The sequence below is a fragment of the Gossypium arboreum genome, chromosome 4, assembly GCF_025698485.1.
Source record: "Gossypium arboreum isolate Shixiya-1 chromosome 4, ASM2569848v2, whole genome shotgun sequence".
Classification (NCBI taxonomy): domain Eukaryota; kingdom Viridiplantae; phylum Streptophyta; class Magnoliopsida; order Malvales; family Malvaceae; genus Gossypium; species Gossypium arboreum.
In genome coordinates, this window is record NC_069073.1 from 6955021 (window position 1) to 6968587 (window position 13567).

Genomic DNA, 13567 nt, shown 5'->3' on the forward strand with positions numbered 1-13567 from the left:
TAGAATTACTAATGTTTATAAAATAAAACTATTTTTAATATAAATTATATATATATAGGTAATTTAAATTAAATATTGTACAAAATTTTAAAACAATATGATATATAAAAGGTGATTTTAAAATTAGACTTTTATAATAAAAACAAAGTAATTTATGAAAGTAATTTAAAATGTATAAAAAAATTAAGAGATAACCACTAAATGAATGTATAAAAGAAATAATGAATTATACAAATTAAAATGGAAAAAAACTTAATTGAAAAAATTAAACTAACAGAGATAATTAATAAATAAAATAAATCAATGAAACTGTCATAAGGACTAAAATACAATGCGCGTGAATGCACGAGGGCTAAAAGTGAAAATGTTCCCAACTCCAAAAAAAACACTCAAGGGCGGACTGAATTGGAATAGCGCGCAAACTTCAAGGCAGAAATGAAAGAAATAGGATAAGATTAAATTAAGGGTGGCGCAAATGGGAGGGACTGGACGCAAAAATTTTCAGTTTGAAGTGAAAATGCGCATACCCAGCTTACAAATGGGGTCAACGCGTGAGCTTTCTTGTTTTACCAAATGACGCCATTTTTTAACGTTAAAACTAAAAGAAATTCGATGGCAATCTGCCATTTTCTTTAATCAATCAAAGCAAATCCCTAATTCTCTCGTTCTTTAACCGATTCTCAAAGACCAAATCCTAGCCACTTCAAAAACAAAGAAAATTCCCACTTTCACTATTCGGCTGATTAACACTCTAAAATCCCCATCTCAGGCTTCGATTTCGAAGGAGATAAGGACTCTGATGGCTCGTTTTCGAAGGTAAACTCCCCTCTATCTTTTCCTTTTGTTCTTAAACGCAATGACGAATGATTGAAAAAGATCAATCGCCAGAAAGTGCTAAAATTTAAAGAAATTTAAATATAAGTCACCTTCTAAAAATTCTAACTGCCTTCTTCGTATTCCCCCCTTTTTCTTTTCACATTTGTTTTTTAAAATGTAAATGATAAAAAGAAATAAAAATGATCAACAGAATATTAAAGAGATTTAAGAAAAAGCAATCACCTTCTCCAAAAAATCCTTTGAATTTTTATTGAGTATCAGTATCTAGTATGAGTGCGTAATATGCGTCCCCCCCAAAATACATAGTACATTCAGTCCCTTTTTATAGCTGAAAAATGAAAATAAAATAAATAAGAAAACTTGAATTGCTTTGCTGTAATCTGCTACGTATTCTGTTATTTGCTCCTTCTTGTGTGTTCCATTTGCAAGTGTGGAGAAATGGCAATACAGAAGAAGCCGCTCGTGGAAACCGTGCGTGGGAACTACTAGTGGGATCGATCTGTTGTTGCTCTAGCACATTTGAGAAACCCCTAGAGTTTCTGGTGTTTTCACATTATTGGGCTCCTTTGGGCCGTTTATTAATTGGGTGTAATGGGTTTTGTTGGGCCAGGGATTAAGTTGGGGTTTAGGTTGTTTAGGTTAGGTTTAATTTAGGTTTATTTAGAGTTGTTTAATAGAGCATAAATTTGGACTTTGGGCTTTATTATTATTATTATTTTTTATATATTTTGATTTGCTTTTTTTTGATTTTTTTGTATAAGCCCGGATAAAAATTGAGCCTTACACATGCTACTCCATATGAACGATGTAAACAAACACTATAAGGCACATACATATTTAGGAGAATCCCAATGGCTCACCTAGCACTTTTGTGGAATAATGACACTTTTTTTTAGTATAATGATAATTTTTGTCTTTAATATTTATATTTTCTGATATTAGTTTTATTTAAAACATATAAAATTCTAAAAATATTTTAAAAATTTAAGATATAAAAATGATAAAAAGTTATAAAAATATTGAAATTCTAGAAACAAATTATATAAAAGAAATTTAAAAAAATTAAACTTAAAATTTTTTTAAAAAAATGGATAAATTAAAAAAGTTATAAAAATTATTAGAAATTTCATTTTTTATGGATTGGAGAAGGTGAAGTGGCATTTGTAGTTTCCATCCTTTAGGCTCGTAATTGGTATATTTAGTTCTAAGCTCAGTTGAGTTGCTAGAATTTGAGCGGCAATACATAGTATGCACCTCCACATTTGCGTTGGTAGTTTGGTAGCATTGACCCAATAAACATTCTTCTATTTGTCTTTTCACCCACACCACGTTTCCTTTCAACACCCTGAAAATCGTGTGTGTATATATAATGCACTATTCAATTTAAAAAAAGACTCCAACACCATTACTTAAGACCCAAAAAAGTAGAACGAGAGTGAGCTTTAGAAATAAATCTATTTGGAGTCAAAGGCTACTCTCAGCAACTCTGGAACTGTATATGTAGATAAGCTTAGGATAGTTAGATTTTAATTTTTATAATTTTTAATTATTTTAAGATTTTTATCGTTTTTATAAATCTTTACTAATTTTGTATATTTTTTAAAGAATCGGTATAGGATATTAGTGGGGTGTACCTTGTATTTTCGGCCGAACAGACAGCGACGTCACGACAAGAAGCTTCCTGACGTTACAACGACAAACGACATCGTGATGACACAAATGTGGATTGGTAACGTGTTCCCCACATAAATTGGGTTTTTTCCTCAGTTGAACTCTACTATCTTTTCTTAATTAAACTCTGATTACTTTATTGATATTTTAGTCTGATTAGACCTCTAATCTTAGCTTATAAAAGGGGTTATTGTATCCTTATTTTGATAGGCCAAGTAAGAGGCAATAAAAGATGTACTACTACACGGCTTTTCTTTTGGTGTGATAAGATGTACTTGCAGAAGAGTTTTGGTAACAATTTTCGTGATAATTATGAAGAGAATATTGTACCCCTTTTGAGATAACTCTATGAGGGTTAGGGTTTTGTTTTTGAGTTTTCTTTATGAGAGTTAGGGATTTATTTTCGGGGTTTTGGGTTTTGGGTTTGTACGTTTAGTATATTTAAGTTTATTTTCTTCATATTGTACTCTCGTTTGTTTACTTATTTAGTGAAAAGCGAAACCTCATTTGCTTGTGGTTTTATACTTTTTGGAGGAATTTTCCACGTAAAATTTGTGTTCAATCTTCTCAACCTTTTCTATTTCGTTGTTTATACGGGTCAATCCCCAACAAATTGGTATGAGATCTTGGTTTGGCTGCAATCGACCCTTTCGAGGATGGCATTAACAAATTTAGATATCGAAAAGTTCATGGTATCAAAGATTTGATTGTAGTAGTTAGGATAAAGCAGAGTGTTTAAAGCAAGGTTGGTCGCAAAGGGTGACAGTCAAGTGGAGGGAGTTGATTTTCTCGATGTTTTCTATCTTGTTGTGAAGCACGTCTGTTCGTGTATCAGTGGCCCTAGTTGCATTATACAACCTTGATTTGAAGACTAGGAGTCTTTCGATTTCCAAGTTCAAGAATGGTTTGGGTTTCGTTAACATTCTTCAAAGATCGAGTTCGGCCCGTGATGAGGCATGGAGAAGAAGGTATGGTAAATACGAGTCAAGGTGGATATTTGTGAGTTGTACCTCGTATTTTCGGTCGAATAGACAGTGACATCATGACGAGAAGCCTCTCGACGTTGAGATGATGGAAGACGTCGTAACGACACAAATGGAGACGTTGCAACGTGGCAACTTGTTCCCCACATAAATCGGGTTTCTTCTCTAATTAAACTATGTTATCTTTTTCCAATTAAACTCTAATTACTTCATGGATATTTTAGTCTGATTAGACGACTAATCTTTACCTATAAAAGCGGTCATTGTATCCCTGTTTAAAAGGCAAATTAAGAGGCAATAAAATATGTAGAAGTATAGGGCCTTTCTTTTGGGGGCAACAAGATGTAGTTGTAGATAAGTTTTGGTGAGAGTTTTCGTGGTAACTATGGAGAAAATTTTGTATCCCTTTTGAAAGGACTCTATGAAAGTAAAGGTTTTGTTTTTGAGTTTGCTCTATGAAAGTTAGGGCTTTATTTTTGGGGCTTTAGGTTTATACGTTTAGTACATTTAAGTTTATGTTCTCCATATTGTACTCTCATTTGTTTACTTTTTTAGTGAAAAGTTGAAACCTTCTTTAATCGTGGTTTTTATCCTTTTCAAAGAAGTTTTCCACATAAAATGTGTTCAATCTTCTCAACCTTTTCTATTTCGTTGTTTATACAAGTCGATCCTTAAAAATATTTTTATATAGATGATACAAATAGAGAAATTTTGGAAATTTTAAAAGAATTTTCCAGGATTTTCTCTCACATTACCTTTTAAAAACTTCATATATTTTTGTTTAATTTAAATTTTTTATTTTCAATGTTTTTCAAATTTTTTACTTTTTTAAAAATCAAATTTTAATAATTTTTGCATGAAATCAATGTGCAGCATAAAATCTTAGTTTAAAAAAAATGTTATTATATAAACTAAAAATGTGATACGGGTAACCGCTTAACAGTCGGGTGACCAAAAAAGACGTTAGTGATCAAATTGTAATTTTATTATATAAATATTTGCTTATATTAAGTTGTTTTATTTGTTTATATAATTATCTATATATATCTTTATTCGCTAACGTATTTTGTCAAATACAAATGTAATATCTCTAAATTTGAGAGTGATAGTGCGTGATTCATTTGTTGTATTGTATATTAAAAATAATAGAATTACTCACTGAGCTAAGCACAACAAATGTAGGAAAACTAACTTACATACACAAATTTTGGTGCTCTTCATTAATTTTTTTCTTTTTACAGTTTTTACAATATCAAGTCCTAATCATCATTGTAATTAGAAACTTTCATTCTAAGTTAGCAACTTAAGCAATTAACAACTTTATAAGGTCTGAACCGTTATATACATGTTATTCATGCACCAAATTCTTGGCCCATGGAAACAAGCTAACATATATTTTTAATTCACAAATAAATAGTCATATTATATTTTGGGTCATGCTCAAAGGTGATAATCCAACATGACATTGCTCATGTTTTAGGGTGACATGAACGAAAGGGCAGGGTGAGATAGCAATTTTGTTTGGTTTCATTCATGCGAGGGCTTTTGAATACAAAATCAGACTCCTCCGGCTTCCCAATTGCATTAATTCGATAAACTACAAATTAAGTCTCCAAATAAACTGCACTTGATTTAGATTAATTTATCAAACAATGCTGACAATGGGTCTTTATCATAGGATGTTGAAGGGCAAGCATATAGACAAGATATGTGTCCTGAAAACACCTCAAATATGCATCGCAACAATTTGGACTTTGGACTATATAGTTTCCAAATTAAGAATACATCACAGTCGGTGTGCCTTATCATTTTTCTAATTATTTAGCAAAACAATTATCATCAACAAGACTTTGCAGGGCACGCAGCAGAAAGCCAAGATGGGGAAAGAATTGGACTATATATAAGTGTAGGAATTCATCACATTTGGTGTGCCTCTTCATTTTTCTATTTCATCGCAAACTCTTCTTCCACCATGGCTTCCAAAAACCAGCTTCATCATCAATTCCTTTATTTGGCCTTACTATTCTTCATATTGGGTGTATGTGAAGCCACATCCCGCACTGCTCTGGAAGATGCATCCATGTACGAGAGGCATCAACAATGGATGGTCCAATTCGGACGAGTTTACAAGGACACCAACGAGAGGCAAAAGCGTTTCCAGATTTTCAAACAAAATGTGGCACGCATCGACTCTTTCAATGCTGCCAACAACAAGCCGTACAAGCTCGGTGTGAACCAATTTGCAGATCTAACCAACCAAGAGTTCACTGCTTCTCGAAATGGGTTTAAGGGCCATATGTGTTCCAACACGGCTACCACTTTCAAATACGAGAACGCCACCGCATTGCCTTCTACCGTGGACTGGAGAAAGAAAGGAGCTGTTACACCTATCAAGGACCAAGGCCAATGCGGTCTGCTCTAATTTCTTGTTCTCAGAAACACTACTAAAATATTACTATGCTTTCTTCTTTGTCTGTGTTGTGTTCTAACTATGTGTGTGTCTCGATCATGTGATGCTGAAATATAGGATGCTGTTGGGCGTTCTCGGCCGTGGCAGCCATGGAAGGGGCTACTAAATTGACAACAGGAAAGTTAATTTCGTTGTCCGAGCAGGAACTGGTGGACTGTGACACCAAGGGTGAGGATCAAGGCTGCGAAGGTGGTCTAATGGACGATGCATTCCAATTCATCGAGAAGAACAAAGGCCTAACAACCGAATCCATTTACCCCTACAAGGGAGTTGATGGCACATGCAATACCAACGAAGAAGCCAACCATGCGGCTAAGATAAATGGGTTTGAAGATGTGCCTGCCAATAGTGAAGATGCATTGCAGAAGGCCGTTGCCAACCAACCTGTTTCAGTTGCCATCGATGCCGGGGGGTTCGACTTCCAGTTCTACTCAGGTGGTGTGTTTACGGGAAGTTGTGGAACCGATCTGGACCACGGAGTGACGGCTGTTGGATATGGAGAGGATGGTGGAACTAAGTATTGGTTGGTGAAGAACTCTTGGGGCAGTAGCTGGGGTGAAGAAGGCTACATTAGGATGCAAAGAGATGTGGATGCAAAAGAAGGCCTTTGTGGCATTGCAATGCAAGCATCCTACCCTACTGCATAAACAATACTTAAACCATAGTTGCCTTTTCTATATATTATCATACTATGAATTTTATACATGCTACTCTACGGGATTGTACTATGAACAATGTAAATACACACTTTGAGTGGCATACCCCATTGTCTATATATATACATGCTACTCCATATGAACGATGTAAATATAGCACATACATATTTAGGAGAACCCCAATGTCTATTATGTCTAGCTATAAATTTAAGGGTTGACTTAATTATATATCAAAATCAAATATATATGAAATTAATTTATGATAAGAATGTAAATGATTTCTGAAATTAAATATCAAATGATTATATGAAATCAAATACAAGAAGCAATAAACCCTATTGTATGTTATGGCATGACGTGGCCCCTAGTTCTAATTTAAGTAGAACTTGTATTTTTATTAAAATGTTATTATTTAATTAGACATTTTTGAACAAAACTCTTATACAATTTCTCTATAAATTGAAACTATGAGTTAACTTGCTAACATAAACTTTTTAAGCATTGATATTCTATCGAAAATAGTAGGAATTTATTTTAAGAATAAATTCAATTTTTGCAAGAATACTCATAGTTACGTGTCTATTGATAAACATAATATATACATATTTTTACCCCATGTTTAACATATTTATGGATGATTTTTCCTTAGTTTCATTGAATTCGATGCTCCTAATCCTTTAAATTTATGTTTTATACTTAGTTGAGCATAGGAAAGTAAAAAGTGCAAGAAACGGGCCAAAAACGAACAAATTGAGCCTAATTCAGTGTTTCACACAGCCTAAGCACTTCCACATGGGTGATCCACACGCTCGTGTGTTATGGCCATGTCAACATTAAACCAAGTCAGAATTGCACACGGCCTGAGCACATTCACACGGGCGTGACACACGGCCGTGTCCCTGTCGAGCCAAAGTTTAATTCTATTCGGAAAAGGCTATTTTTGAGCTATTGTGGGCATTCCAATTCTATATAAACACCCTAGAAGAGGATCAAAGGGGGATTCGCAGAGTAGAAGGCAGAGAATACTCAAGGATAGCCATCAGAATCAGCTTGGAAGCAGGATCTACTTCAAGACTGAAGATCTCCATTCAATTTCCTTAGAAGTTCTTTGGGTTTCTTTATGTTTTGTTGTTTTCCCAACTTTGAGATGTTTTCCATTATTATGAACTAAACTTTCTAAATACCTAAGGGAGATGAAACCTAAGAAGAATCTTATTACCCTTTGAATTATATGATAAATACTTGTTATTATTCTTAATTGTGAGTTTTAATTCTTGTTTTAATATTTCAGGATATTAGTTTAGGTTTTGATGTGCTTATTTAGTGGAGCAAAAGTCCCTGTTTAAGAGTATATCATTCATAATTAAGCGGAGTTACATGTAGTCCTAGGGATAGGACGATATAAATCTGCCGGATTAGAGTCAAATCTAATAAGGGAATCCATAGATTGAGTTAATGCGACAATAGGGTTTTTAATTAGAAAGAGATTTCGATTAATCAACCTAAAGTTAGATGTTTTTAGTCTCGAGAGGGATATTAACATAAATCAGGGATTTCTACAGATTAAGTCATGTGAATAAATCGTCTAATTCAGAAGTGATAAGTGAAGTCAAGGTGCATTCTTCCTTGGGTATTGTCTTCTCCATCGATTTTCTAAAAATTATTTTCCAACTTTCATCTCTATTGTAATCTTAGTTAATTAGATAATTAGTTTTAGTTTAAAAACATCCTTTAATTCTTAAGCTAGATAATAAAAAGATAGTAAGTACTACTACTTTAGTCCTCGTGGATACGATATTATCGGTCTCACCATATCTATACTACTATTCGATAGGTGCGCTTGCCTTACTCAAATTTTTAGTTAGTTTCACAGCCATCAAGTTTTTGGTGCCGTTGCTGGGGACTAAGATATTAGGAACACTTGATTTTTATTACTTTAGCCATTTTTACTTTTATTACAATTTATTTTTTGTTTTTAGTTTAATTTTTCTTTTCTAAATTTTTCTTTTTAATTGCTTCTGGCAGGTGTCTCTAGTTTATGACTAGAAGGAACCCGTCAGGACTTTTGCTTTTTGACAGTGAAATCGAGAGCACAGCTCGTAGAAATAGAAGAGAAAAAAGGCAAAGCCTACAGTACATAGAGGAAGAGCACGAGGATGACACCAATAACACCTAGGAGATAGTTGATAATCAGAATAATACGTTACCTCTTGTGGTTGCTGCAAATCCAGTAGATCAGAATCCTGCTCTTCGTACTATGTATGATTATTCTAAACCTATTTTAATATGAACTGAATCGAGTATAGTTAGACTTGCTGTTGCTGCAAATAATTTTGAACTGAAACCTAACACGATTCAAATGATACAACAGTTTGTTCAGTTTGATGGTTTGCAGAACGAGAATCCAAACACTCATTTAGCGAATTTTCTGGAATTCTGCGGCACCTTTAAGATCAATGGCGTTTCTGACGATGCCATTTGCCTTCGGTTGTTCCCCTTTTCATTGTGAAATAAGGCTAAACAGTGGTTGAATTCGTTACCACGAGGGTCAATCACTACTTAGGAACAAATGACTGAAAAATTTTTGTTTACATATTTCCTTCCAGCTAAAACGGCTAAATTGAGGAATGATATCTCTTCTTTTGTGCAGATGGATCTAGAAACTCTTTGTGATGCATGAGAGAGATACAAGGACTTATTGAGAAGGTGCCCTCAGCATGGGTTACCTTTATGGTTGCAGGTTTAGACTTTTTACAATGGTGTGAACCCCTCAACAAGGCAATTGATCGACGCAGTCACCGGTGGAACTTTAAACAACAAAATACCTGAGGAAGCTTACAAATTTATTGAAGAAATGTCACTGAACAACTATCAGTGGAAAGTCATGAGAACGAAGCTGGCAAAAACAACTGGTGTTTTCAACCTTGATGCGGTCACTATGCTATCTAACCAGGTAGAACTTTTAAATAAAAAGATTGATGGTTTGTATGGTTCTACCCAGGTACATCTGGTGTTGAGGTGTGATTCAAACGGAGGAGGAGTACACAACACAGATTATCCATCTTTCAACCCTAGCACCGAGGAGGAACAAGTCCACTACATGGGTAATAATTCTAGACCTCAAAATAAACCGTATAGTAACTCTTATAATGTAGGTTGGAGGAACCATCCCAATTTCTTATGGGGTGGTTAGGGAAATCAAAGGCCACAACATCTTCCAGGTTTTCAACAACCACCCTACCAACAAGAGAAGAAACTGAATCTTGAAGAGATGCTTACAAAATTCATCTCGGTGTCAGAAACTCGTTTTCAGAATACCTAAACAACGCTTAAGAATCAACAAGCGTCAATTCAAGGGCTCGAAACTCAAATAAGACAGCTTGCTAAGTTGATCTTTGAACGACCACAATATGGCCTACCAAGTAACACTGAAACTAACCCAATGGAGCAACTTCATGCCATTACTGTGCACAATGATGAAGGGTTAGTTGAAGCTGAATCGAAACTGAGGCAAGACAATGTGGAAGATAAAAGTAAGGTTGATGTAAGCAATGATAAACAGAAACTGGTAAGCAATGAGTATAAACCTCGTGTGCCATACCCCAATGCGACAAGGAAAGGCCACACAAACGAACAATTCGGTAAATTCCTTAAATTATTAAAAAAATTACATATTAACTTACCGTTTGTTAAAGCTCTTTCGCAGATGCCAAATGCAGTTAAATTTTTAAAGGAACTCTTGGCTAATAAACGAAAGTTAGATGATGCATCGCATGTGGAATTAAACGCATTTTACTCAGCCATTCTACAGAATAAGCTACCCAACAAGTTAAAAGATCCAGGGAGTTTTACGATTCCCTGCTTAATTGGTAGTTTAAATATTAATAATGCATTAGCTGATCTAGGGGCAAGGATTAATGTTATCCCCTATAAAATGTTTAAACAACTAGGTCTTAGGAAACCAAAACAAACTAGGATAAGCATTCAACTGGCAGATAAAACAATTAGGTTTCCTAGGGGTATCATTGAAGATGTGCTAGTTAAAATTGATAAATTTATATTCCAATTGATTTTGTTGTTCTAAATATGGAAGAGGATAGTGACATGCCTTTAATTTTAGGACGACCCTTTTTAGCAACTACTGGGACTATCATTGATGTTGGCATAGGAGAACTAATACTTCGTGTAAGAGATGGCACGATTACTCTCCAAGCTCGTGATTCAACTAAATTATCTAGTAACCAAGATGGCTATATAATTTCTGTTGATATGAATACCATTATGGCTCAAACTTCTTTTCAGGAAACCCTTAGGAAGAACGTGATAAAGCCACATTCTAATCCATGTGACAAAAACAGAGCGACTCAAGAAGAATGAAGGCTTCAGATAGATGAATTATACGAATGGAGAACACATGTCAAGGAGAAACCAAAAGTACATGATGAATCAAAGTGACGCCATGATGAGTGTAGGGATGAAACAAAGCAATTTAAGAAAGTATTATTAGATGAAAAGGAGTCCCGAATTGCTACTTCAAAGCTTAATACAAACGAAACGATTCCTTTCACGGTACTAGATGTTTTCCCATACGGTACAGTCGAGGTAAATCATTCTTAATTCGGCACATTTAAGGTAAATATTACTTGACTTAGACTTTATGTGGATAATAGAATTGATAGTGAGAAAGAGGAGTCTCGACTCCGTGATCCACCATGACCATGCGAATAAGAGGTAAGTCGAGCTTAGATTTTAAAGAAGCGATTCTCGGGAGGCAACCCGAGCACTAACACCACTAACCCGTTTATTTTATCTATTTTTTGTGTTATGCAGGTACAATGGCCCACACGGCCTAGACACATGGGCGTGTCCCTGGCCGTGTGGAAACAGGGCTAAAAATCCCTAAGTATCGAGTCACACGGCCATAAATTTGATCCACATGGTTGTGCTACACGGTTGTGTGAAGCACACTGCCAGGACACATGGGTGTGTCCTAGGCCGTGTGAAAACTGAAGCTAAAATTTTAAATTTTAAACAAGTCAGAGAGTTATACGAGTAAGGCACACGGTCGTGTGTTCGTACACACAGACGTGTGGGATATCACGCGGGCGTGTCTAAGATCATGTGGCGAATGGACATTAAATTTTTGCGACAAACATGGGCTAAACTCGAGCCACACGGGCGTGTGACACGGCCGTACGGCCCAACATGGGCCTCACACGACCGTGTCCCCTTTTTAATCCCCAAACCTAATTTTTTCCTTTCCACATTGTCTTCTTCCTAACCCTCAAACCCTAAACAGCTGCCACAGCCTTCCTTTCCCCTTCCGTCAGGCCACCCCTCTCTCGCCGCCCCCCTCCCTCGATTCACCTAGTCACACGAACCCCTCAACCTTGACTGAGAACCTATTTTCCTTATCCAGCGCACACCCCCTTCTCCTTCCCAGCACCCCCTCACCTTCATGCACGTCCCACACAGCCCTCACCACCACACACACCCATACACCTGAGCCCCGCACCAAATTGCAGCCACTTTTTCCCTCTCTCCCCTACGCGCAACACCCACAACCTCCAACCTACCACTGTTCGCACCTCCGATCACCACTGTCAGTTTCCCCCTTTTACCCCTCCCAATAATTATTATTATTATTATTGTTGTTGTTGTTGTTGTTATCATATTTAATCATTTTCAGTATTATTATTATTAGTCTAGTTTTATTTCAATATTGGTTATTATTCTTTTTTATTAGTTATTCCATACATTTAGTTGCTATCTAAGTAAGTCATTTATTTTGAATTATTCTTCATGCTGCCATTTTATTCATGTAGATAACCATTAGTCTGCCACATTATTAAATCTTTTCATTTCTTTGCTCATTGCTTCTTCATGTACTTAGCTGAGTGCTGCGTTTTTGATCCTTAGTCTTAGGATTCATTTTTCATTTTTTTTAGAATACTCTAATTCTTGATTAATCCTTAGTGTTAGGATTCATTTTTCAATTTTTTTAGATTACTCTAATTCTTGATTAATCCTTAGTCTTAGGATTCATTTTTCATTTTTTTTAGAATACTCTAATTCTTGATTATTTTAACAGTACTTTTCCCGTTTAAACTATTTGCACTTGCCATTCTTGGTTTTCGGTGATGCTTGATTTATTTAATTATTGATCAACTCTTCTATTTTTCAGGTACATCATGACCAACAAACGAGGTCGGTACTATCACTTTCTGACTTGGTGGCTTAGTGCGATGACATATGAGCGTCCTTAAGTTTGGCGCAGCTTTGGGCATCTATACCGATGAGTTTATAGGTGCCGGTAACTTTCTTCACCTCCACCGTCACATCCATTACTTACCTTTGTGCTGTTGGACCTATCTCACAGCTAGTCAGATCCGTTATGACGCGAGTCACTCGAAAGCGACATCTCCTTCTCGGCTCTATAATACATCCATGCCTTATTAGCTCACATGTTGACTGGCAGGAGAGAGAGCACAGGAGTTGTAAGCACTACTGACGCATACTACCTTTGGAGCATGGCGACTGGTCAGGTCTTTGATTTGGCATACTTTATTCCCCTTGCTTTTCTCCACCAGACAGACCGCCATAGGAGGGGCCCCATTTTCCTTGGCTCCTACGTGACTCGCCTCGCTAGACACTTCGGCCTCTTCGGCACTCTAGAGATGTCATCAACACTCACACTAGTAGGCTAAATGTCTTCTCAAAGAATATCTAGTATGATCCACATGACGATGATAGAGTGACGCCGTGGATTCGACCCATCTTAATATAGACTCGTTCACTCTGATGACCAAGATAAGCCAGAGGACATTACTGATGATGTCCCTCCCCCTCACGAGGACCCACATCCAACACCACCACTGAGTCACCGACCTCCTACTGCTACATTGACAGATATATCCGAGCGACTCACTAGCTTGAGTAGCAGTGTTTTG

The 13567-nt window shown here is 36.1% G+C and overlaps 1 protein-coding gene, 1 long non-coding RNA gene and 1 other non-coding gene across 3 annotated transcripts; 2 read left to right on the plus strand and 1 right to left on the minus strand.

The window, feature by feature from the left end:
• Positions 1-483: 483 nt before the first annotated feature.
• LOC128291670 (uncharacterized) lies at positions 484-2852 on the plus strand. Its single transcript, XR_008281489.1, has 2 exons — positions 484-816; positions 2443-2852. It is a non-coding gene; the product is annotated as an uncharacterized LOC128291670 (long non-coding RNA).
• Positions 2853-5415: 2563 nt separating this feature from the next.
• Positions 5416-6643, plus strand: LOC108459701 (senescence-specific cysteine protease SAG39-like). The gene is made up of 2 exons (XM_017759102.2): positions 5416-5902; positions 6019-6643. The coding sequence occupies exons 1-2, from the start codon at positions 5464-5466 to the stop codon at positions 6606-6608; spliced, it is 1029 nt and encodes a 342-aa protein (XP_017614591.1). The 5' UTR covers positions 5416-5463; the 3' UTR covers positions 6609-6643.
• Positions 6644-9234: 2591 nt separating this feature from the next.
• LOC128292387 (small nucleolar RNA R71) lies at positions 9235-9341 on the minus strand. Its single transcript, XR_008282372.1, has one exon. It is a non-coding gene; the product is annotated as a small nucleolar RNA R71 (small nucleolar RNA).
• Between the last annotated feature and the right edge of the window lie 4226 nt (positions 9342-13567).